This window comes from Mastomys coucha, unplaced genomic scaffold (assembly GCF_008632895.1).
Source record: "Mastomys coucha isolate ucsf_1 unplaced genomic scaffold, UCSF_Mcou_1 pScaffold5, whole genome shotgun sequence".
Classification (NCBI taxonomy): domain Eukaryota; kingdom Metazoa; phylum Chordata; class Mammalia; order Rodentia; family Muridae; genus Mastomys; species Mastomys coucha.
Genome location: NW_022196911.1, coordinates 20,619,867 through 20,643,588, shown reverse-complemented (window position 1 = coordinate 20,643,588; position 23,722 = coordinate 20,619,867). Strand labels below are relative to the sequence as shown.

The 23,722-nt window shown below is 35.8% G+C and overlaps 1 protein-coding gene across 1 annotated transcript; it reads left to right on the top strand.

Annotated features, from left to right (window-relative positions):
• Positions 1–16,195: 16,195 nt before the first annotated feature.
• LOC116078541 (vomeronasal type-1 receptor 4-like) lies at positions 16,196–17,092 on the top strand. Its single transcript, XM_031353824.1, has one exon. The coding sequence runs from the start codon at positions 16,196–16,198 to the stop codon at positions 17,090–17,092; it is 897 nt and encodes a 298-aa protein (XP_031209684.1).
• Positions 17,093–23,722: the final 6,630 nt, after the last annotated feature.

Here is a 23,722-nt window from a genome sequence, read left to right as displayed (position 1 = left end):
AACTCAAGAAGTTAGACTCCAGAGAACCAAATAACCCTATTAAAAAATGGGGTACAGAGCTACACAAAAATCTTTAATGAAACACAGGAAAATACAAAGAGGTGAAGGAAATGAACAAAAACATTCAGGATATAAAAATAGAAATACAAAACAATAAAGAAATCACAAAGTAAGACAACTCTGGAGATAGAAAACCTAGGAAAGACATCAGGAGTCATAAATGTAAGCAGCAACAGAATATAAGAGTTAGAAGAGAGAATCTCATGGGCCAAAGATATGAGAGAAAACATTGACACAGCAGTTAAAGAAAAAGCAAAATTCAAAAATCTCCTAACCCAAAACATTCAGGAAATTCAGGACAAGACGAAAAGACCAAAGCTAAGGATAATAGGTATAGAAGAAAGTGAAGACTTCCAACTTAAAGGATCAGTAACAAAATTATACAAGAAAACTTCCCTAACCTAAGGAAAGTGATGTCCATGAAGAGACACGAAGCCTACAGAACTACAAATAGATTGGACCAGAAAAGAAATGCTTTCCATCACATAATAGTTAAAACACCAAATGCACAAAACAAAGAAAAAAGATTAAAAGCAGTAAGAGAAAAATGTCATGTTATTATGTACATGTTACTATGTAAAGGCAGACCTACCAGAATTACACTAGCCTTCTCAACAGAGACTATGAAATCTAGAAAACCCAGGGCAGATCTTATATAGACCCTAAGAGAACACAAATGCCAGCCCAGGCTACTATACCCAGCAAAACTCTCATTTAACATAGAGTGAGAAACCAAGATATTCCATGATAAAACCAAATTTACACAACATCTGCCCACAAATCCAACCTGCAAAGAAGAATAGAAGGAAAACTCCAACACAAGGAGGGAAACTACATCCCAGAAAAAGCAAGAAATTAATCTTCTTTCAAGAAACACAAGAAAGGATAGCCACACAAACATAATTCCACCTCTAACAACAAAAATGACAAGAAGCAACAATAACTATTACTTAATATCTCTTAACATCAATGGACTCAATTTTCCAATAAAAAGACATAGAATAACAGACTGGATATGTAACTAGGACCCAGCATTTTCCTGCATACAGGAAATGCACCTGAGTGACAAAGATACACACTACCCCAGAGTAAAAGGCTGGGAAATGTTTTTCCAAGCAAATGGTCTAAAGAAACAATCTGGAATAGCCATTGTAATATCACATAAAATATATTTTCACCCAAATGTTATCAAAAAAGATAAGGAAGGACACTTCATACTCATCAAAGAAAAACTCAATGAAGAAGAATTCTCAATTCTGAACATCTATGCTCCAAATGCAAGAGCACCCAAATTCATAAATTAAATGTTACTAAAGCACAAAGCACACATTTCACTGAACACAGTAATAGTGGGAGACTTCAAGACTTCACTCTCAGCAATGGACAGACCATGGAAACAGAAACTAAACAGAGACATCTTGAAACTAACAGGAGCTATGAACCAAATGGATTTAACATTGATAGAACATTTCATCCTAGAACAAAAGTATATAATTTCTTCTCAGCACCTAATTATACTTTTTCCAAAATTGACGATATAGTCAGTCACAAAACAGGCCTCACCAGATACAAAAAGATTGATATAATCCCATGGCTCCTATAAGACCACCAGGAACTAAGGCTGGTCTTCAATAACAACAACAATAACAAACAGAAAGCCCACATATTACTGGAAGCTGTACAATGCTCTATGTAATAATTTGGTCAAGGAAGAAATAAAAATAGAAATTAAAGACTTTTTAGAATTTAATGAAAATGAAGGCACATCATACCATGCTTCTGGTACTCAAGGAAAGCAGTATAAAGAGGAAAATTCATAGCTCTGATTGCCTACAAAAAGAAATTGAAGAGAGCATACACTAACACCTTGACAGAACATCTGAAAGCTTTAGAACAAAAAGAAGCAAATACACCCAGTAGGAGTAGATGGCAAGAAATAATCAAATGCAGGGCTGAAAACAACCAAATAGAAACAAAAAGAAGTGTACAAAGAAGCTGGTTCATTGAGAAAATTAACAAGATAGATAAACACTTAGCCAGGCTAACCAGAGGGCACCGAAACATTATCCAAATTAACAAAATCAGGAATGAAAAGAAAGATAGAACCACAGAAACCGAGGAAATTCAAGAAATCATTGGATTGTACTACAAAAACCTATACTCAACAAAACTAAAAAAAAAAAAAAAAAAAAAAAAAAAAAATGGAATGAAATGGACATTTTTCTAGAGAGATACAAGATACCAAAGTTAAATCAGAATCAGATAAACCATTTAAACATTCCCGTAAGCCATAAAAAAATAGAACGAGTCACTAAAAGTCTCTCAACCAAGAAAACTCAGGACCAGATGGGTTTAGTGCAGAATTCTATGAGAATTTAAAAGAAAACTTAAAAGCAATGTACAACAACCTTAGTCATTGGGGAAATGCAAATTAAAACAACCCAGAGATACTATGTCACTCCAATCAGAATGGCGAAGATCAAAAAGTCAGGTGAGAGCAGATGCTGGTTGAGGATGTACAGAAACTCCTCCATGGTTGGTGGTAACACAAGCTTGTCCAACAACTCTGGAAATCAGTCTGGCGTTTCCTCAGAAAATTGGACATAGAACTAACTGAGGACCCTGCTATATCATTCCTTGGCATATACCCAAAAGATGCTCCAACATATAACAAGGACAACTGCTCCACTATGTTCATTGCAGCCTTATTTATAATAGCAAGAGTCTAGAAAGGAACTAGATGTTCTTCAACAGAGGAATGGATGCAGAAAATGTGGTACATTTATAAAATGAAGTACTACTCAGCTATTAAAAACAATGACTTCATGAAAAGAAACTTAGGCAAATGGATGGAACCAGAAAATATAATCCTGAGTGAGGTAACCTAGTCACAAAATAACACACATGTTATGCACTCACTCATAAATGGATATTAGATGAGAAGCTCAGAATACCCAAGATACAATTCACAGACCACAAGAATCTCAAGAAGAAGAAAGACCAAAATCTGAATACTTTGGTCCTTCTTAGAAATAGGAAGAAAATATCCATGGGCAGACATACAGAGACAAAGTGTGGAGCAGAGACTAAGGGAAAGGTCATCCAGAGACTGCCCCACCTGGGAATCCATCCCATATACAGCCACCAAACCAAGACCCTACTGTGGATGCCAAGAAATGCTTGGTGAGAGGACACTGATATAGCTGTCTCCTGAGATGCTCTGGTAAAGCATGACAAATACAGAGGTGGATGTTCACAGCCAACCATTGGACTGAGAACGGGGTCCCTAGTGGAGGAGTTAGAGAAAGGACTGAAGGAACTGAAGGGGTTTGCAACCTGAGGAGAAGAACAACAATGTCAACCAACAAGACACCCACAGAGCTCCCAGGAACCAAACCACCAACCAATGACACATGGAGTGACCCATGGCTCCAGCCACATATGCAACAGAGGATGGCCTTGTCAGACATCAATGGTAGGAGAGGCCCTTGGTCCTATAAAGAGTAGATACCCCAGTGTAGGGGAATGTCAAGACGGGGAAGGGGAAGTGGGACTGGGCAGTTGGGTGGGGGCTCACCCTCATGGAAGCAGGGGGAGTGGGGATGGGATGGGGGGTTTGGAGGGGAAACCAGGAAAGTGGATAACGCTAGAAATGTAAACATAAAAATATCTAATAAAAATTTTTAAAAATATACTAAGAGCTTTAAAAGTGTATAAAACAGCCATTTACTTTAAAGAATATTAAAGAAATGTACAAAATAACTTGGAAGTAGGAAAATCTAGAAGGGAATGTAGTTATACTGTAATCTTAAAAAGAAAAAAACTAATAAAAAGAATTAATAACGTGATTAATATTACACCGATAAGAACGGATGCTACATTTGATCTGAGACAAAAGGCTGAGAAGCAATATACTGCTTATTCATAGATCAGTGACTAGACAAATTTTCATTAGAGACAATTCTTCCAACAGCTAGTGAAAGCAGAAATAGAGACTCTCAATCAAAAGTTAGTTGGAATCAGACTTACTTCATGGGAATAGGAAGAATGGGCTATAGCTTCCAGAGGTAAAGGACTTCACAAGAACCAATTCCACAGAATTAACTCATCAAGGCTCATACAGGAGACTGGATGGACCTTCAGTCACAGACGCTATATGGTTCTTTGTTAGGTCTGGTGCATAATACTGTGGTTGTTTAGGTTGTGATTTTTGTGGGTCTCTTAACAGTAGAAGTTGAAGTGTCTCTTACTCTTTTACCTGGTCTTGAGATACTTTCTTCTACTGGGTTGTCTCATGTGTTGTTGATATGAGGGATAGTGCCTAGCATTTTCAGAACTTGTTATGTAGTTTCATTTCATCTCTGGAAGCCTTTCTCCTTTCTGTAAGGAAACTAAAGAGAAATAGTTCTTGAGTAGACTGTAATGTGGACCTGGGTGGAGAGTAGGATTTAGAAGCTGTAGTTGAGTTCTAATCTATGAGAAAATAATAAATAAAATAATATTAATGTATTAAGATATCTTCATAATAAGGGCATTTTAATATTTAGTTCTTTGATTTACCTAAGTTAGTGATGAATTTGACTTTTTTTTAACAGTTAGTAGAGCCTGTATTTGTGCAATATAGCACTAGGAACTTGACAACCATAAGAGACATTTGGTAACAGTAGGGACTGTTATTCTTCTTTCCAGGGTACCAGAAACATTACTTAGAAACAAAAAAGAAAGACAAAGAAAGAAAGAAAGAAAGAAAGAAAGAAAGAAAGAAAGAAAGAAAGAAAGAAGAAAAGAAAGAAAGAAAAAAGAAAGGAGGAAGAAAGAAAGAAAGAGAGAAAGAAAGAGAGAGAGAGAGAGAAAGAAAGAAAGAAAGAGAGAGAGAGAGAAAGAAAGAGGAAAAATTCACCTTTAAAAGAAACTGCAAATATGTCTCTTGGTAAAATTACAGAATTATTTTTCAGTGGACCTTATTTTATCATTAAAAAAGGGGGTTGCAAATGTATGAGAAAATTCACTTTAATTTTATCCTTCTAAAAACACTTCCTTCAACTACTCTTCTTCAGATTCCAAGAGCTGCTTTAAGTCCTTCTATACCATAGCTGTCCCTTTTTCTTGCTATAGAAGAATGATCACTACTCCTAGTGAAAATGTCATGGGTTTTTTATTCAGAATGCGTGCCAAAATTCATAAGATGCTGCTTACTTCCACCTGTTAAAGTTCTCAAAAAGGACTTTGGAAGTATGATCACTTAGCAGCTACTGAAAATCTAGACAAAACATTCTTGTCAAAAAGAGATTACTGAGTGTTGAGAGGTTAGGGGTTTTACAAGACATCTTGTTGAAGTTGTGATATAAAAAAAATTCAGTTTGATGCCAGAAACAGACTAGAGAATACAATGTCATACAACAAAATAACTGTTTAATGCCTCAGGCCCAAAATTGTTTACAAATCCTCCAGTATCACTTCTCCAGTGATGCTATTACATGCAAGATACCAGGTCTGCACAGGTGAGTAGAATTCTCATAACCATAGCACTATGTGTTCCTCTTTGTCTGGCCAGTTGTATACCATGTTTTCATCAGCTCCATAAGACTAAGTACACAAGATATTAGCATACCTTTGAAAGGTACACACCCAGTTACTCTGTATGTATTGCTGGAAGATTCTCCTAAGTAGTGAACTCTGGAAATGTCTTTGTAAAACCAAATCTGAGTTTAAACCAAGTGGCTTTCAGTACTTCTTCCCTCCCTCCTTCCTTCCTTCCTTCCTTCCTTCCTTCCTTCCTTTCTTCCTTTCTTTCTTTCTTTCTTTCTTTCTTCCTTTCCTTCTTTCTTCCTTTCTTCCTTTCTTTCTTTCTTCTCTCTTTTTCTTTTTTTTTAAAAGAATCACATTTGAAACCCATGGATCACTCAAGGTAAAGGCAGACTTCTGAAAAATATTGGTGTACTTATGGTGCTATTCTCTTTGACATCAGAGGAAATAAATAATTCCATGACTATCTATGCAATGACACTATCTGACCAAAACTTATCATGACTGGTGTAGCATTCCTTACTCTTGACCCATATAAGCTAGTGGTAAAACTAAAAAGCTGCTTCTAAAATTTTGGGTCTCTTCTGTGGCTGCGTATTATCAGAAGGAACATTCATATTGGGTGAGGCTACTCTCTTTTCACTATTTTTTCCCAGACACTACAACTCAACATGCCATTTTTGTCATATTTGAAATGGTTTAAAATTTATATTCAAGAACTCTTTGTAATCAGATAAGGACATACATAGTTTTATTTTATCCCCCTCTATGACTAGTCTTTTCCTTTGTGTAAACTTGTGTTTCATTATACACTAAAGTCCAACTTGCTTTCTATAGTCGTTTGTAGAGTATAGTGAAGTTTGAAAACTTCAGTGGACAAAAACTTACAAGACCGGCTATGAGAAACATGCTGATGAATTCTTCTGAAGTCTCTGAATGTGAGATTAAATCAAGTGAGTTCTATTCCTCTAATCCTCTCTATACACTAACTCTCTGTATCCAATGACATCAAAAATTGGCTAATTTTCTACAATTTTGCCCTGTATGAAGAATTCTGAAGAATTTCTACATTTATGTGTTCAGTTGGCTGTGGCCAACAATAGTGATATTTTAAAAATTATTTTCACCTTGATGTGTGTGTTGGTATCTCAGTCAACTACCACACCCATGATTCCCAACTAGTACTTGTATCAGGTGTTTTATGACACTTTTTCCCAGTATGTATCAATAAATGACTATTCATCAAGAGTAGGAAACCAATGACCAATTGTCAGGATCCATCAAGAATAAGGTGAAAACCAGCCTCGAAAACATGGGTACAAGGGAAAAGTTCCTGAACAGAACACCAATGGCTTATGCTCTAAGATTAAGAATTAACAAATGTGACCTTATAAGATTGCAAAGCTTCTGTAAGGCAAAGGAAATTGTCAATAGGACAAGAGAGAAACCAACAGATTGGGAAATATTCTTTACCAGTCCTACACCTTATAGAGGGCTAATATACAAAGAACTCAAGAAAGTAGATCCCACACAATCAAATAACCCTATTAAAAATGGGGTACAGAGCTAAACAAAGATTTCTTAATTCTTAATGATGATCCTATAAGAGTTTCTAAAATTATATTAGTAATTATTTAGTACTTTTATGATAGGAATACCATTAACCCCTTTCTAATATCAAAACTGCATTTAGAACTCTGTCAATCTTCAACTTTCATGGGTTAATTACTTCTAAGGTAGTAAAGAGGCATCTACAACTTAGGACATATTCCAAGAGACTGTAAAACAACTATCCAAAGATCATAAAAAGGGAACTAAACGTTTACTATAGGGTCAAGGACAGAAGACAAAATATTGATTGGGTTTATCTGTATAAAACTTCACTAGTAACTTACTCAAAAAATACAGTATTTAAATCTCCACAAACCTGTAGAGCTAGTTACAGATGATAAATCTTTAACCAGATAATTACTACTAATGGATATACATGTAAACAGTCTCTGTTGTAAACTTCTACTTTGACTTATGATTTGAGTTATGATTAGAATAAAAGCTACATTGTACAATCTCCTTCTATTTTACTATGAGGTATTAAATGCCAGAGACTGCAGATTCTGGCCTCAGAGGAACTCAGACAAGCAAGTCAGCTACTGCAGCAAAGGGACTTACATTTATGACAGATAAAGGATTTATTATTATACAGCAACTTTTAATACCTTGCCCCTGATGAAACCCTTCCCTGTTGGTTTACCTTCAAGAGAGAACCAAGAAAGAAAAGTAGCCAGAGTAAGGTCCCAAGCAATATCTCAATCACTAGTGACACCCAAACCCAACTTGGTAATCTTAGGTGTTATATTAGGATTGTTTGAAGGAATGTGGTGAGGGCTTACTTACAAGGAGAGAAAAATGATTCCAAGGCAAGCATAAGGAATGTCCGCTATGATATCATTTAACAAGAGAACCTATTGTTAACATTCTGCTAAGTAGAAACATAGCAGTGACTTCTAATGACTTATTTTGACTATAATAGTTCACACTATCTCCAAATACTTCCTAATGCATTTCTGGAATTATATGACCTGTTGAATCTTCAGAGAATGAACGCTAAGTGCTGATCCATGACTCTGACAACCATGGGAAATACTGCCAGTGAGGCTTACCAATCTTTTATGAAGTTTGATTAGAGAGATTAAAAGAGACATGGGTGGTTGATAAGAAAACAATGTATTGCAGACACTACTACACACATACACATGTGAGATGTATTAATTATGACAGCAGAAGAAGGCATATACAGGCCAATCTCAAAAAATGGAGTAATAAACAAGGATGTGCAAGAAGAAGAAAAAAAGCTGGGCATGAGGGAATACATATAGGAATAGTAGAGGGAATTGAAAGCAAGTATGTACAAAATACTTCATATGCAATTGTTTAAGATTAAAAAAATTATTTGCACACAAAAACTAATGTATTTTGTTATAAACTACTGTTGCATTTTGTTTATTGCTCTACCTGCCTTTAGCTCCAGGAAATGACCACATTACCAGCACCCTCTCAGTTTCCCTTAAATCCTTGCCTATAGGAGCAGCCTTCAGGGCCACTCCCTTTTGAGATCTTACATGGATGCCCTGCTCTTTTCTCTCCAAAATATGGCATCAGCTCTCCCTCTCTTTCCTTGTGTCTCCCTTTTGCTCCTGAGACTTGGAATCTTCCACCCAGCAATTGGCCCAAGGATTTCCATACTGATAGATCAAGAAACAATTGAGAAAAATTGTCCAGTTCCTGGGAGAGGATGGGGGTTTTAAGAGGAGAAATGAGGAAAGGGGATAACATTTGAAATGTAAATAAAGAAAATATCTAATAAAAAATAGAAACAATTGAGGAATAGAACCTTCACATCAGAATCACTCCCTACAAACTAAAGAATTAGAAAACATGAACCTGGTAGTAAAACTTCATGCATTTCTGTGGGTGTTGTCCAGTGAGTTAGTTACTGTGATTTATCTAATCTTCTATACACAGTTGTTTTGTCCTATAACTTCATGTCATGGCTATGTAAAGGCAGGGCTGTGTGTATTTTTTTCTCTGTACAGGGAGATATCTATGTTCTCAAAGACTTCCAGCATACTGTGGACAGTTGGCTCCATAACATCTAACTAGAATCTGACAATCATCTCCACCACTATCAGTCTTTGAATAACTCCACCTGAAATTGCCAGTCATCACCATTTGAGATAATGAAACCTCTCAGCATTCTGTATCATTGAAACTCTCATCATTAGTAAATGTGTATGCAATATTACAGTATTATACCTGTTTCAAATTAATTGATATAGGAACATTGTATGGCAACTTTAAATAAGTATGGAAATATGTATGTCCAAAATCCTTTTATGTGTATGAGAAAAATGGTCTTGTTCTCAGCCCACTTACATGGAATTCTCAGCTTCTCTCAGCCCTCAACATATTCCAATTTCCTCATCTCTCTGTCCCAATTCACACAGTTAGTTCTCTTCATTTTGCATCATTATTCTCACTTAATCCCTGCCCTATGTCTAGAATTCTGCCTTCACCGTACATATTTTTTTATTCAAATAGTGTATTCAACTCGACATCCAAGTGACATACTAGAATGAGGGCTACTGCTAGACACAAAAATCCATCCAAAAATCTCTGCCTACATAAAATTACTATTTGTACAATTCCAAGCTCTAGTAAAGCTCAGACCCAATGATGATTATGTTGTCTACTGGAGAAACTGCCTTGGCCTGTCTGGCATTTTACTCTTCTTGAAATTGTAAATATGAAGAAGTCTTCATTTATCCTATGTTGGAAGCCAAGCACTCTCTAGCTTGGCCAATTGCTGACCTCTACTCTGGTGGAGACACCCAGAGCCAGGAGACTTGTGAACCAAGCACTTTTCTCCCTGGGAAAGTGTTAACCTTTACCCTGCTGGAGGCGCCTGGAGTCATCTTCACAGAGACAGCATACCGAGATAGGGCCGCAAGATGTTGATAAGAGTCCCTTATCAACACCCCTCCAGATGTTCCCCTCTCCTCCTTTGATCTAGCCGAATCCCCCCTTTTTCCAGCCTCTGCCTATTTCCTCTTTCTGTACACTTATATTCTGGCCCCTGGCCATCATTAAACGGGCCTTGACAAAAGATTTGCTTGGTCTCCCTCCTTTTTCTCACTCATTCTCTTTCAGTCCAGTCCTCCTCAAACCCACAAAATAACTAAGATCCCGCAGATCAGGATAATCCTACAAAATTTGTTGGTGTGTGGTGTATTGCCACCCAATTTGCTTTTTATGAGCTAGATTATTGGTAGACCACTTGTCTATCAGATAAAGAAACATTAATGCACAAAACATAAATCCTTTTTTTAGAATTCGGCTTTATTACATTTCTTTTTTGTCTTCCTTAAATCAAGGACCCTTTCCTGTGATGAGTTGAGATATAGGTAAAATCTAAACATCCTAAATATTATGTTGAATTATCGAATCTCAGAAAGATATAGGAGCTTTGGGTAGCAGTTAGGCAGAATTTATCGTTCTTCAGACTCTAACTCACCAACTCTCTATTACCTTCAACTTTTCAACATTGAGATACTTAGTGGGCAGAGATTATATCTTAAAATATTAGATTTTAAATCTAATCACTAATTTCTGAACAATGAAGTATCACAGTGATCTTTATAGGAAATTACTGTAATTTTCTCAGGTTTCTATTTCATGTAAACACTGGGTTATGAGATAGTTTTTTAATACTGTTGACTTATTTTGTGGGGCAGTTACATATGAAAAAAATCCTAAAAGAATATTGCTGTGATTGTGATTTTTGGAATTGTTGGAGTGATTCATGTAACTATTTTAGCATGTTTAATACCTCAAGTCCAGTTAATTTGTAATTGTTGTACAAGGAGGTAAACAGTATACAAAGTATAGATTCTTATTTCATTTTTTCCCATTACTGATAATCATTAGCCCCTGAATTCTTGACTAACTTCTCTTTGTTCAATAATACACATCTAAAATGAGACAGTTGTGGGACCTATAAATTAACATAATATAACATGAATATGTGTGTATGTGTGTGTGAGAACAATCCAAGATAAAAATGGAGTCTAATTATTCACACAGACTTCTTAGTACATCTTTCACATATTGAAATTAAATGTTCCCAGCAAATTACTTTCATGTTGAACTTCAGTGAACATGAAATTTCAAGAGATTCTCCTAGGACTTTGTCTCTTTTGAGACACACATAAGTTATCAGGTATTATCTTTAGAGAATTAAAACAGATACAAAGTCTCAAAACAGTTAGTGGCTCCCAAAGAAAGTCTTGTCACTGCCATTAAAGATGAGATAAAAGTTACAATTCTGAGATAGATGAAATCACATGTTCTAATTCTATATCTGGGGGTTGCTCTCATTACCTCTCTCACAGTGCTTCATTCCAGGAGCTTTCTATGAAGCTGAAGGTTCTGCCGTGAAAAGGAATGAGGTATGCTATTTGTACTGAGTCTGAGTAGCAGAAAAATAGGGTAGTTTGTTAATTGCTCAAGTCTAAAGAAGGGATTCTGGGGTGAAAGCACATAGAGACAAATTTCAGCTAAGTTAGAAGAAAACTTTATCAGTTATAAGTAGATTTACTTAAACAAAGAGAGTTGCTTACCTGTTGTTAATTCCTGACTTTCTAAATATGGTGGAATAAAATCTTTTCTGATACTAACTTTTGGTAAATCATTCCAGATCCATATATATATATAATCTTAGATGTAAGATATATACATATATATATCTTACATCTAAGATACTTATGGATCATAGTAATTGTGTCATTTATGTTTTTAGTACTGGTTCTTACATGAATTAAAGTTTTCAGTATGACAATCATAGATGCTTGGATAAAGCCTCATCTGTCTTCTAAAGAATAAAATCAAATAATAGCCATCTAGTTCTGGAAAACTTATTGTAGTTTTACTAGCTTCTTTAGTGAAATCATGTTTGTATGCAAATTTACCTGAATGACTATGACAAGACTTCAGAGTAAGTGATGTGAATGCAGACTTCTCTCCACCCTGAAATTGGGTATGTTGAAGGAAAGGTGACATTCTCATGGTCAGATCAGTACAATACTCATGTAGGAAATATATGCCTTCTATCATTTTTCTTAGTTTAGTGATACCCTGATATTGCTTCACCCAAAAATATGAATTTTCAGTTTTTATAACTGAAATTTTGGTTACTTGTAACTTTTGGAATGAAAAGAAAAATGTAAACCTACGATTATGTCTACAGCTTATATATTTCTTAAAAATTTGTGAAATGCATAAATTTCATAATCTCAGGTTTTCTCTATCAAATATGAAATGCTGAAAATTTAACTACTGGTAGAAATGTAGATACTGTGGTTATATTTATTTACTTAGAAATATATAGACACACATATTTATATAAAACTATAAAGTGTATAAATGTAAAATATGTTTTTATTTTTACATACATTAATATATGTAAATATTTAGATATATACATATATTTACATATATGATATGTCTAATTATATATTATACAAGTAATATATTATATTTACATTAATTTTCCAGTATGTCAAATGCACATGTATATTTATCATGTGTATGATATATCATATGTGTATATATTCTTATGTCATTTATTTAATATATCATATATCACATGTATCATACATGTTATATAAAAATATAAACTGAATTTATATATGCACATTATATATGTATAATATGTATATATGTTTGGATATATTGTTGGAAAGGGGTGAGCAAGAACTGGTATATAAAAGATTTAGGAGGGAGAAGTAGGAAGAGGAAGTGATATTTGTATGGTATAATTAAAAATAAACAGCACCCTGGTTATTTTTATGTGGGTATTTATGATTTAACATACATCACCCTACCTTCAGCAAAACAAGTTATCAACTAAATTTTCTGCTCACTCCAGCAATAACAATGTTTGCCACAGTCTAATTTCATATATTGCTGTTCATGATTCCTATTTGATTTTGAAAAAGCTTCAGGAAAAAAATAGTGCTCTAGTCTTCATTTGAGATATACCATGACAGTTTTTGTTTTTATGAACCCATAAAGTCTCTGTTGTAAAATAAATATTGGGGCTGCCTTATCTTATCAAATAAAAGTCAGACATATGTATTAATTCAGCTATAAGAATACTATTTTTACATGATGCCAGCAATTTAAGATGCAGTGAAAACAAACTGAATATCTGTTAAATATTTTGTCAACATGTATCTGACAAAGCATCATTGAGCATAAAATTTTGTGCCTGTGTAAGCAGCCAGGTCATGTTCTCATTTCTCAAGTCACCCAACAGCATCTAATTACCATTTTAATATAGGCAATCATATATGAATTTTCTCTCAGTCTTTACAAATGGTGTGAACAGTACTTGGATATGTAGTGATTATTACTGCTTCACTTTGCATTTTTCAATTCAGTTGATCATATATCTTAACAAACTTGCACCTTAATGAATCACTCCTTGAGAATTATTGATTTAAGTTGATGATATCTGTATGGCCAAATTGTCTGTTCCTACTTAATCCAGGGGCTCTAAAGAAAAATGGAACTTTCTAGAATCTGGCAGAATAATTTGGGAACCTAAATGGTCTTCATTCAAACAATTTAGTGTAACGATGAAATCATAGGTATTTTCCTGAGGGTTAAAATCCTTATGCTTATTTTTAAAATACTGGCTGCAGTCTACTATCGTACGCCTGATTTCAGGTGTCTCCAATCGCATGGCAGCTCTTCTACTGGGTTGTTTTCCACTATTATTGGCAATTCTGTACTAACAGGTATTCCACAGATATGCTATGGCAGATTCTTCTAAAGAAATGTCCTTAGCATGTGTCCAAGCACCTCACCAAACCATGTTCTAGGGTAGTGGCACTTAAGAAGCTCCCAAGTATTTTGTGCTTGCATAAAGAATTTCTGTAATTTTTTTCTTTACATTCTGTCAAGTTTTTTTTTTTACTAGATCTGAAAAAGCACACAAACCTAATAAAGTACAATAAAGCTTCAAACAATGTTCTAAGGAACACGATGATGAATTTACAATATGCATGACAATATCTGTGAGTGTTTGGCAGTAAGTGTTCATGATCTTTCCCTGAGGCTCCTTGCTACTCATCCTACAGACATACACTTACACGTTTTATGCCTCACCTTTACTTAACGCTTCTACTAATACACATTATGTTTTTAGTGACATATATAAATATTTCACTGGAATTCATAAATGAAACTCATCTTAGTGTTGAGGACGTACATGAAGAAACAGAATAATGTCTGTAGTAGCAAATACAGGAATCTATAGGCTGTGGTATTTGGATTTTAGAAATGTCTTGGTGAGATCTATTATTTAGACTGATAATGCCATTTGTTACAGTTTGCTGTGTCTTGATGAGTTAGTTGGTGAGGGCATATGGGGGAATAGGTTTCTACATATGTTAACCTTTAAGAGGTTTGAACAATGTATGTTAACCTTTAAGAGATTTGAACAATTAAAAAACACACATTTTCCTGGGTAGACTGTTTGGTAGATTTTATTTTTATGAATGATTTGATCTTCCAGCTACAATATTTCACAGAACCTGACTGAGTATCAACAGGGGTGGTACAATGTAGAGAGATTAATCATTATAAACTACATCCAGTTTATACACTGTCCATTGTCTTTGAAGATAACATTAGAAGAATGAGTTTTGGCAGACATGTTTGTATCTATTCTTGATAAATATTTCTTTTTTAATACATGTTTTCTTTATCTTCATTGCAAATTTTATCCCCTCTGAAAACTCCCCTGCCCCCCTCCCCTCCCTGCACACTAACCTATCTACTTCCGCATCCCTTTCCTAGCATTCCTCTACACTGGGACATCTAGCCTTCATGAGACCAAGGGCTTCTCCTCTCATTGATGTCCCACAAGGCCATCCTCTGCTACATATGCAGCTGGAGCCATGGGTTCCTCCATGTGTACTCTTTGGTTGGTGGTTTAGACCCTGGGAGTTCTGGGTGTATTGGTTGGTTCATATTGTTGTTCCTCCTACCTGGCTGCAAACCCCTTCAGCTCCCTGGATTCTTTCTTTAGCTCCTTCATTGGGGGACATTGTGCTCAGTTCAGTGGATGACTGTGACCATCCACTTCTGTATTATGTTAACCTTTAAGAGGTTTGAACAATGAAGAACCATGCTGTGCTTTGCAAGAACACATTTATGCAAAAGTACTATGACACTAAATAGTGTATCTAATGAGATACATTAGACATTCTTTGTATGTTTATTCTTCATTTAATGTTTTGATGGCCTTTTTGTTACACACATTTTTGTTAGTTTAAATCAAATACTTTAATTGAATTTTCAGTTGGTATAAGTTTGTCAAACACGATTGCTGCTGTTCTCTTCCAAAGTCTGACTCCAAGTAAGAAAGCATGCATATGACATGACGTATGAACGTCTGAGAAAATTTGATGAGCACTATTTTGCAGCATAACATGTTTGAAATTCTAATATGTATATATGGTTTTCATCCTCTACACTTAATAGTAAATATATTTTATAAGAGTATGTATCCACTTTGTTATATAACATGTACAATTTTAAAGCTTCTATACCATGTGAGGACTGCATGAATTTCCTTCTGGTTGAAAATGATGATTAAATCTATTTTTTTCAAGTATGACTTTTAAAGAGCAGTTTAATCTGAATGACGGAATTCAATAATTATTCCCTCTGAAATTACTAGCCATTGTTTCTCACAATGGAGAGAACTGACCTTATTTTTAATGATTGCTTTTTTAACAAATATAGTGAAGGCTTTCTCCATAATATGTTCATTTATAAGATTCAAAAACTTTCAATCAAAGTTATTAATGGTGAAATATTTGTTTTGAAACAGAGTATTGATAAGATGCACACTCTGGCTTTACAATTTTGAGCTCATATTGTTTTTCTCATACATGTCCCTACCTGGAAATCTTCAATATGTACTTTGATTCACACATGGAATTGTTGCTATAATAAAAAGGAAAAACTTCTCAACGACAGAATGGAGTCCAGGAACATGGCAATAGGAATTGTTCTCTTAGTTCAGAGTGTACTTGGAATTCTGGGAAATGTCTCCCTTCTTTTCTACTCTTTAATACTTTACTACAAGGAATGCACGTTACAGGTAGTAGACATGATTCTTACACATGTGTTCACATCTAACTCCTTGATCATTCTCTCCAAAGGACTTGCCCAGATAATGGGAGCCTTTGGCTGGAACCATGTCTTCAATGATGTTGGATGCAAACATATTTTATATGTTTATAGACTTGGCAGAAGCATGTCCATCAGCACCACTTGTCTCTTGAGTGTCTTCCAAGCAGTCACTATCAGCCCAAGAAACTCCTACTGGAAAGAAATCAAAACGAAAACTACGAAGTTTATGGGACTGTTACTTTCCCTTTGCTGGATCATGTTCCTGCTAGTAAATATGTTTTTCTCTGTGTATACATCTACCAACAGGAACAGCAAAAATAAGACACAGAAGAGAGGTTTTGAATTCTGCCTCTCTCTAGGTCATGACAAAATAGTACATTCAGTGTACACAGCATTTTGGGTGTTCCCTGAAGTCTTCTTTTCTGTACTCATTGTATGTTCCAGCACCTTTATGATTGTCACACTTTATGGACATAAGAAGAGGGTTCAATGGATCCTCAGCACACATGCTTCCCAAAGAACATCCCCTGAAAACAAAGCCACACGAATGATCCTGATACTGGTTTGCACCTTTTTAGCTTTTAATACTCTCTCTTCCATTTTACAAGGTTATATTGCTCTTTCACATAACTCCAGTTGGTTGGTAATGAATATCACATCCATCATTTCTATGTGTTTTCCTACTTTAGGTCCATTTGTGATGAGTCATCATTCCACTTTTTCCAGATTCTGCTTTACCTAGTTAAAGACCATAAAAACATAATAATATTAGAGTAAAAAAATAATATTAAAGTAAGGCTGTGCAATTTTATATTGGTGATGATATTAGATATTTGTCACTTGTGTCCTTTAAAATATCATTGTAATTATGTAATAATATGTGGGGAGATTATTTTGATGTTATAATTTCACTGCAGAATTTTTCTATATTTTTCCTTCTAGCCTACAACCATTAATTATCTACCAAGTTATTTGTGATAAGTTTAGACTCTTTCATTCAGGTGACCTGTTTGGAGGGTTCTTTCTGATATATTTGCCTCACTGTTAGACAAGTGGACACATGTGTAAGGTTAGTCTTTTTATTGCAACCAGTGTTCATGGATGAGTTATTTTTTCTCCAGTAAATACCATAGTACTGTCCAGAGCAATGAATACTAAAAACTACACATAAGACTTTCAGGTCCCTTCATTATTGATTTCTTTATGTTTTATCACTTACATATTTTTTCTGTTAAGTCAATATATGAAGATATTATATACTAGTACACATAAGATCTATGTTAGTCCAATTTAGACAATTGAACCCTGGGGTACTGAGGGAAATGATAGTCACAGATTCCAAATACTACCTGAAATACAAGTAGTAGTGGATAGCAGCTAAGGAAATAAGAGATTCATGTCAGGAGCCATAATGGGACAAGCTAATAGCTACCAGGTGATCATCCTGAAATGGCCTGCTTCAGATTATTATATAATCTGTGACAAGTGTGCCCTTATTAAGCAAAGCTCTAGGGGACTAATTTTAGGAAAGATTCCTGCTATTAATATGGTTTTCCTGTTACTGTTTTACATATATAATAATCACTAAGTAATAGCACACCCCTTTGGAGCAGATCTCTGCAGAGCCATGAAGATGTACTGTCTTGTAGTGATGCTATATAGACAAATGGATGACTTACGTCTTAATGAAGATCCTATAAGAATTTCTAAAATTTTATCTATGATAAATAAACTCTTTTAATGGGACAGCTATTAGGTCCTTTTCCGATAGTCAAAACTGCAATGAGAACTCTGCCAGTCTCCCAAGTGTCAGCAGTTAATTGCTCTTAGATGGCAAACAGACTTTCTCCTACTCAGAGCACATTCCAGAAGGTTGTAAAACAATTAACCAAAGGTCATGAAAAGAGAACTAATGGTTTATTATAGGTGTTAGGACAGAAGATAAAATATTGACTGAATTAGGTATACAAAACTTCTCTTAAAACTAAGTGATGGTTTTAAACCTTCAGTGAACCTGTGGAACTGAGACAGGTGATGGATGTTTAGCTAGATAATTATTCCTATGTGGATATGCATGTAAACATTCGCTGTAGTAAACTTCTATTTCAATTTATGATTTGATTTTCTTTGTGAACTTTTGATGAACTTTTTAACATGTGATCATATATTCTGAAAGAGGCTTAAGTGCTAAGGATAAAGAGACGAGTCAGAACTGAGGTGAGAGGAACAGAGGTGAAAAGAACTGAGCTGAGAGAGGAGCTGGGCTGAAGAGAAGTTTTTAGAACACTTTTTAGATTAGAAGGAGTATGCATCATGTAATAACTTAGAAATTATATGTAATGTAAAATACTAAGAGAGCAATGTGTAGAATGCTGGGGGAAAGAGGAAAACAGATGCTGCAGAGAGCAGAAGGAGCAGGCAGTCTTCTCCTTACCCTGGGACAGAACAGGTCCCATCTTCCCATCATAAGGACAAGGTAGGGTGAGGCTTATTAAAAGAACCAAAGCATGAGTTTAATTCATTTAGGATTAAAAGAGTAGAAGCCTTTTCTTTCTCTAATAAAGAGCTCTATTTTTCATCCAAAATGAGTGAGTTCTTTCTGCACCAGTGCTTGGTCTTTTGCTCCATGTGCATATGTAAATATGGATGTGTGTGTAAGTATATAATTGTGAGAATGTATGCATGTGTGTGGGTAAGTATGTAATTGTGAGGAGGATCAATCTATAGAGTAGAATTTTTTCCCTTTCCCCACTTAGAGAATTTTCTCCTTTCCTCACTTAGGATCTTTTGGATTTTCCCCTTAGATGGCTTTCATAGGAAACTTTTTCCAACTTAGTAAGAGATTCTATAATCACTTCTCTTTAAGAATCTTTTCTCCCTGTGACTTGACTAGCAGGCTGAAAGTTAGAGCTCAGCAGTTCCTGCTGAGAAAGAGAACAAAGTCTGCATTGCTTAATCCTCTTCTTTTAGGGTACAGGTGTGAATCACCTAAGCCAGCAGTCTTTTTTTTTTATTAGATGTTTTGTTTATGTACAATATCTCCTTTCCCAGGTTCCCCTCCAAAAAAATAAAAATAAAATAAAAGCTAAAACCCCTGTTCCCTCCTCCCCCCCACCCCCACCCCCCCGCTCACCCATTCCCCACCTCCTCCTGCTTTCTGGCCCTGGCATTTACCCTCAGAAAGAGTAAGAAAGATTTTAGGACCAAGGGCTTCTCCTCCCATCCTCTGCTAAAGATGCAGCTGGAACCATGAGTCCCACCATGTGTACTCATTGGTTGGTGGTTTAGTCCCTGGGAGCTCTGAGGGTACTAGTTAGCTCATATTGTTGTAAGGGGCTGTAAACCCATTCAGTTCCTTGGGTCCTTTCTCTAGCTCCTTCATTGGGGACCCTGTGCCAAGTCCAATGGATAGCTGTGAGCCTCTATTTATGTATTAGTCAGACACAATCAGAGCCTCTCAGGAGACAGCTATATCAGGCTCCTGTGAGCCAGCACTTGCTGGCATCCACAATAGTGTCTGGGTTTGGTGATTGAATATAGAAAGGGTTCCCAGGTGGAACAGTCTCTGGATTGTCCTTCCTTTAGTCTGTGCTCCATACTTTACACAAAAGGCAGAATAAAGATTTCCCGTAATGCTTAGTTCTCAGCAGGGGCTGTGTAAGTAGCAATAGCTTATCTTGATTCAAGGTGATCCAAACCTCCTTACATACTGAGAAATCTGTCTGCAGTCCACCTCTTAGATGTGTTGCTTCTTATAATTAAAAACAAAGTTAATTTCTCATGAGAAAAGGAACATAAAGGTCCTGTCCTCATGTTTGCAGCTTACTTGGCAAAGCACCAGAATTCTGTGCTTGTGAAAGCATACTTTATCTTTATCTTAATATGCTAAGATTAACAGAAACATCCTAGGTTCCTAGGTTACCCAGAAACTAGCAAGCTGAGAGCAGTCTCCCCATGCCATTTCTCTACACACTGTGTTTGGTAATTTAAAGAAATTAAATTTCCTGAGCAAGCAACACCTCAAGCATTTTTTTTTTGGACATCCTGTAACTTAACTTGGTAGGGTCTTACACTTAGAACATTTCCCCAGTTCAACTAAGGATCAGGATATTCCTTTTCAAGGTCACTACTCTTTTAATCAAACATAGTATCTTTTATCCTATGATTTATTTGTTTGTAGTGCTATGCTTTATTATACACATTTTATTTCCAAATAATTAATTTTGCATTTCTGGCTTAACTGCCATTTTTCACCCTAGACCAGAATAAGAATTAGCACTAGTTAAGGTTTCACGTAGTCAATGTTATACTGACTTTAAGTTTTCTGGGAAAAATAGGTTAAACATCAATCCTAAATTCTATCTCATATAAATTTTCAGGATGTGGCACAAAATAACAGACAGCCTTGCACAAATCATATTTTTTGTTTTGTTTTGTTTTTTCAAGACAAGGTTTCTCTGTGTAGCCCTAGCTATCCTGGAACTCACTCTGTAGACTAGGCTGGCCTCAAACTCAGAAATACGCCTGCCTCTGTCTTCTAACTACTGAGATTAAAGGCATGTGCCACCATTGCCTGGCCAAATCACAATTTTTTTGTCATAATTGCTTTGTTGGGGTATATGTCCTTTGCTATTGTCTGACTTTACTGTAGCTCCTGCTCTTCTCTCCTTTCTCTCTTTCTTTCTTTCTCTCTCTTCCTTCCTTTCTTTTTTCTTTCTTTCTTGTCTCTCTTGTCTTTTTTCCTTTCTTTATGCTGTATTTTTTTTATATCTCAATTGCAGTCTGCTCCAGATGCCACTTCACATTCTTTCCTCTCAAATCCTCTCCACCTCTCCTCTGAAAGGGTGGACAATACACTATATTTCTCCCCTCCCTCTTACATCAGTTCTCTGTAGGATTATGGGAATCATCTTTCACTGAGGCCAGTCAAGGCAGCCCTTTGGGAACCTGATGCTACAGTTAGACTACAGACTCAGAGATGGACACTTTTCTAGTTGTTTGGACAACAAGGAGACTGACTTGTATGTCTGGTATATATGTGCAGAGTTCCTCATTGTAGCTAGTGTATGGTCTTTGGTTGGTGGGTCAGTCTCTGATAGGACCCAGGTGTCTAGATTATTCGACTCTGTTGGTCTACATGTGGAACTCCTACCCACTTGAGGGCCTTCCATCTTTCTACCAAGTACTCCATAAGAATTCTGAGATCAGTCTGATGGTTGACCGTGATTATCTACACCTGCTTCAGTGAGCTGCTGAGAAGTTAATTTTTTCCTCAGCATAACAGTTTTACAAAATACATGCAGAATAGGTCATTAAAACAAAACTGTACAATAAAAGAACATGTGGAGGCATCAACATCCCTGACTTCAAGTTGTACTACAGAACCATAGTAATAAAAACTACATAGTTTTGGTAGATTAAAAGACAGGTTGATCAATGAAATAAAATTAAAGACCCAGAAATAAACCAAAAAACCTATAGATGTTTGATTTTTTTGACAAAGAAGCCAAAACTATACAATGGGCAAAAAAGATCTGCTTACAGCGTTCTTCTCTTTTTCTAATCAATAGCACCTAACTTTCCTACATTCCTTCAAAAAAATTTGTCAGCCACATCTCTTTCAATGTAATGCACATTCATTACTTTATTGCTGTTATGCCAAGACATCATAACTGGAGAATATAAGTGTCTCTTTAGAGACAATTACAAGAATTACTTAATAAGTATTTGTAAATTGCTATAGAAAAATTACCTGAAAAGTTAAAGGCTCCCAAAGCAAGAGGTGTCATTGCCATTGCAGGTGTAATGGAAGCTGTAGTTCATAAGGGAGATGAGGTCAACAATATTGACTTTTATCTCACAGTTGAGAAGTTTTTCTTTCCCTACTGGTAGATTCAGAAATTTCAGGATATCTTATAGTGCAAACTGAACTGAAGTATTGGTACAGATAATGAGTCAGGTGAGCAGTTTGTATTTAGTGTGAGAAGCAATCCTTCTAAGAAGGAGAGTCTGCAATAAGGATTTTACATGGAAAATTGATTCAGAAGTCTGAAATACATGCAGTGCAGGCTTGGACTTCAGATCCTGTGAATATCTTGTATTTTGTTATTTTTCTAAATTTTGACTCATTATTATATGCTTTTAAATTTTTAATTATTTTATTTATTTATATTCCAGCTATTACCCCCATGATGGCTCAGTCTCTGGGATCTCCCTGGAGTCTATGTTAGTTGAAACTTCTGTTCTTCCTATGGGCTCCACTTCAGCTTCTTCAATCTTTCCCCTATTTGAACCATAGGGGTACTCAAATTCAAACCAATGACTGAGTGTAAGTATCTGTGTCTGTCTCAGTCAGCTGCTGGTATGGCCTCACAGAAGACAACCATGCAAGGCTCTTGTGTGTAGGCACATCATAGAATCAGTGATAGTCCCAGGCATTGGTGCCCTTCCATGAGTTGGATCCCAAGTGGGACACATCATTGGACTGCCTTTCCTTCAGTCTCTCCTCCATTAGTGTCCCTGCAGTTTTTTTTGTTGTTGTTGTTGTTGTTGTTTTTTTGACAGGAACAATACTGGGTCCTAAATTGTGACTGTGTGTTAGTAATCCAGTCCCTCCACTTGAGGCCCCATCTACAGGAGGTGGGCTATTCGAGTTCCCTCTCCCCAGTGTTTGACTTCATCAAGGAACTTAGTAAATGTAATTATTTAAATACCAATTAATATTAATTCAATTTTCCTCATATATTTGTGCATGTCTATGTGCCTGCCTGTGGTCATGTACACATATGTGCATGAACATAGTATTTGTGTGTGTATGTGTGTGTGTGTGTGTGTGTGTGTGTGTGTTGAGAGGATACCTCTCTTTTGCCTCTAACCAATTTTGTATTTCAATGATATTATTGTACTCTTTTGTTTTTTCACACAATGTTCTTAATTGCTTGTAACACTCTAAATATTTAAGCTGACCAGTTAAGGTGATGGAGGACTTCATTATTTTATATTCTAGTGCTTAGGTGAAATATTTGTATTACTACACACAGCCTATTTTATTGATTATAGAGGTTCAACTCAGGCATTTTCATGTTAAAGATAAGGAATTCACCAACTTAACCATTTATATATCCTATAAATACTTAATTTCTAGGCTAAATTTTTAATACAATATTAGTTTTTTCTTTTAATATGTAAGAATGCAACTCAGGATACTAGTTAGTTCATATTGTTGTTCGTCCTAAGGGGCTGCAAACCCCTCAGCTCCATAGGTACTTTCTCTAACTCCTTCACTGGGGACCCTGTACTCAGTTGATGGATGGCTGTGAGCCTCTACATCTGTATTAGTCAGGTACTGTCAAAGCCTCTCAGGAGATAGCTA

Bases quoted from the DNA above. Each gene is read 5' to 3' on its own strand.
- LOC116078541 (XM_031353824.1), top strand. From the start codon at position 16,196: ATGGAGTCCAGGAACATGGCAATAGGAATTGTTCTCTTAGTTCAGAGT.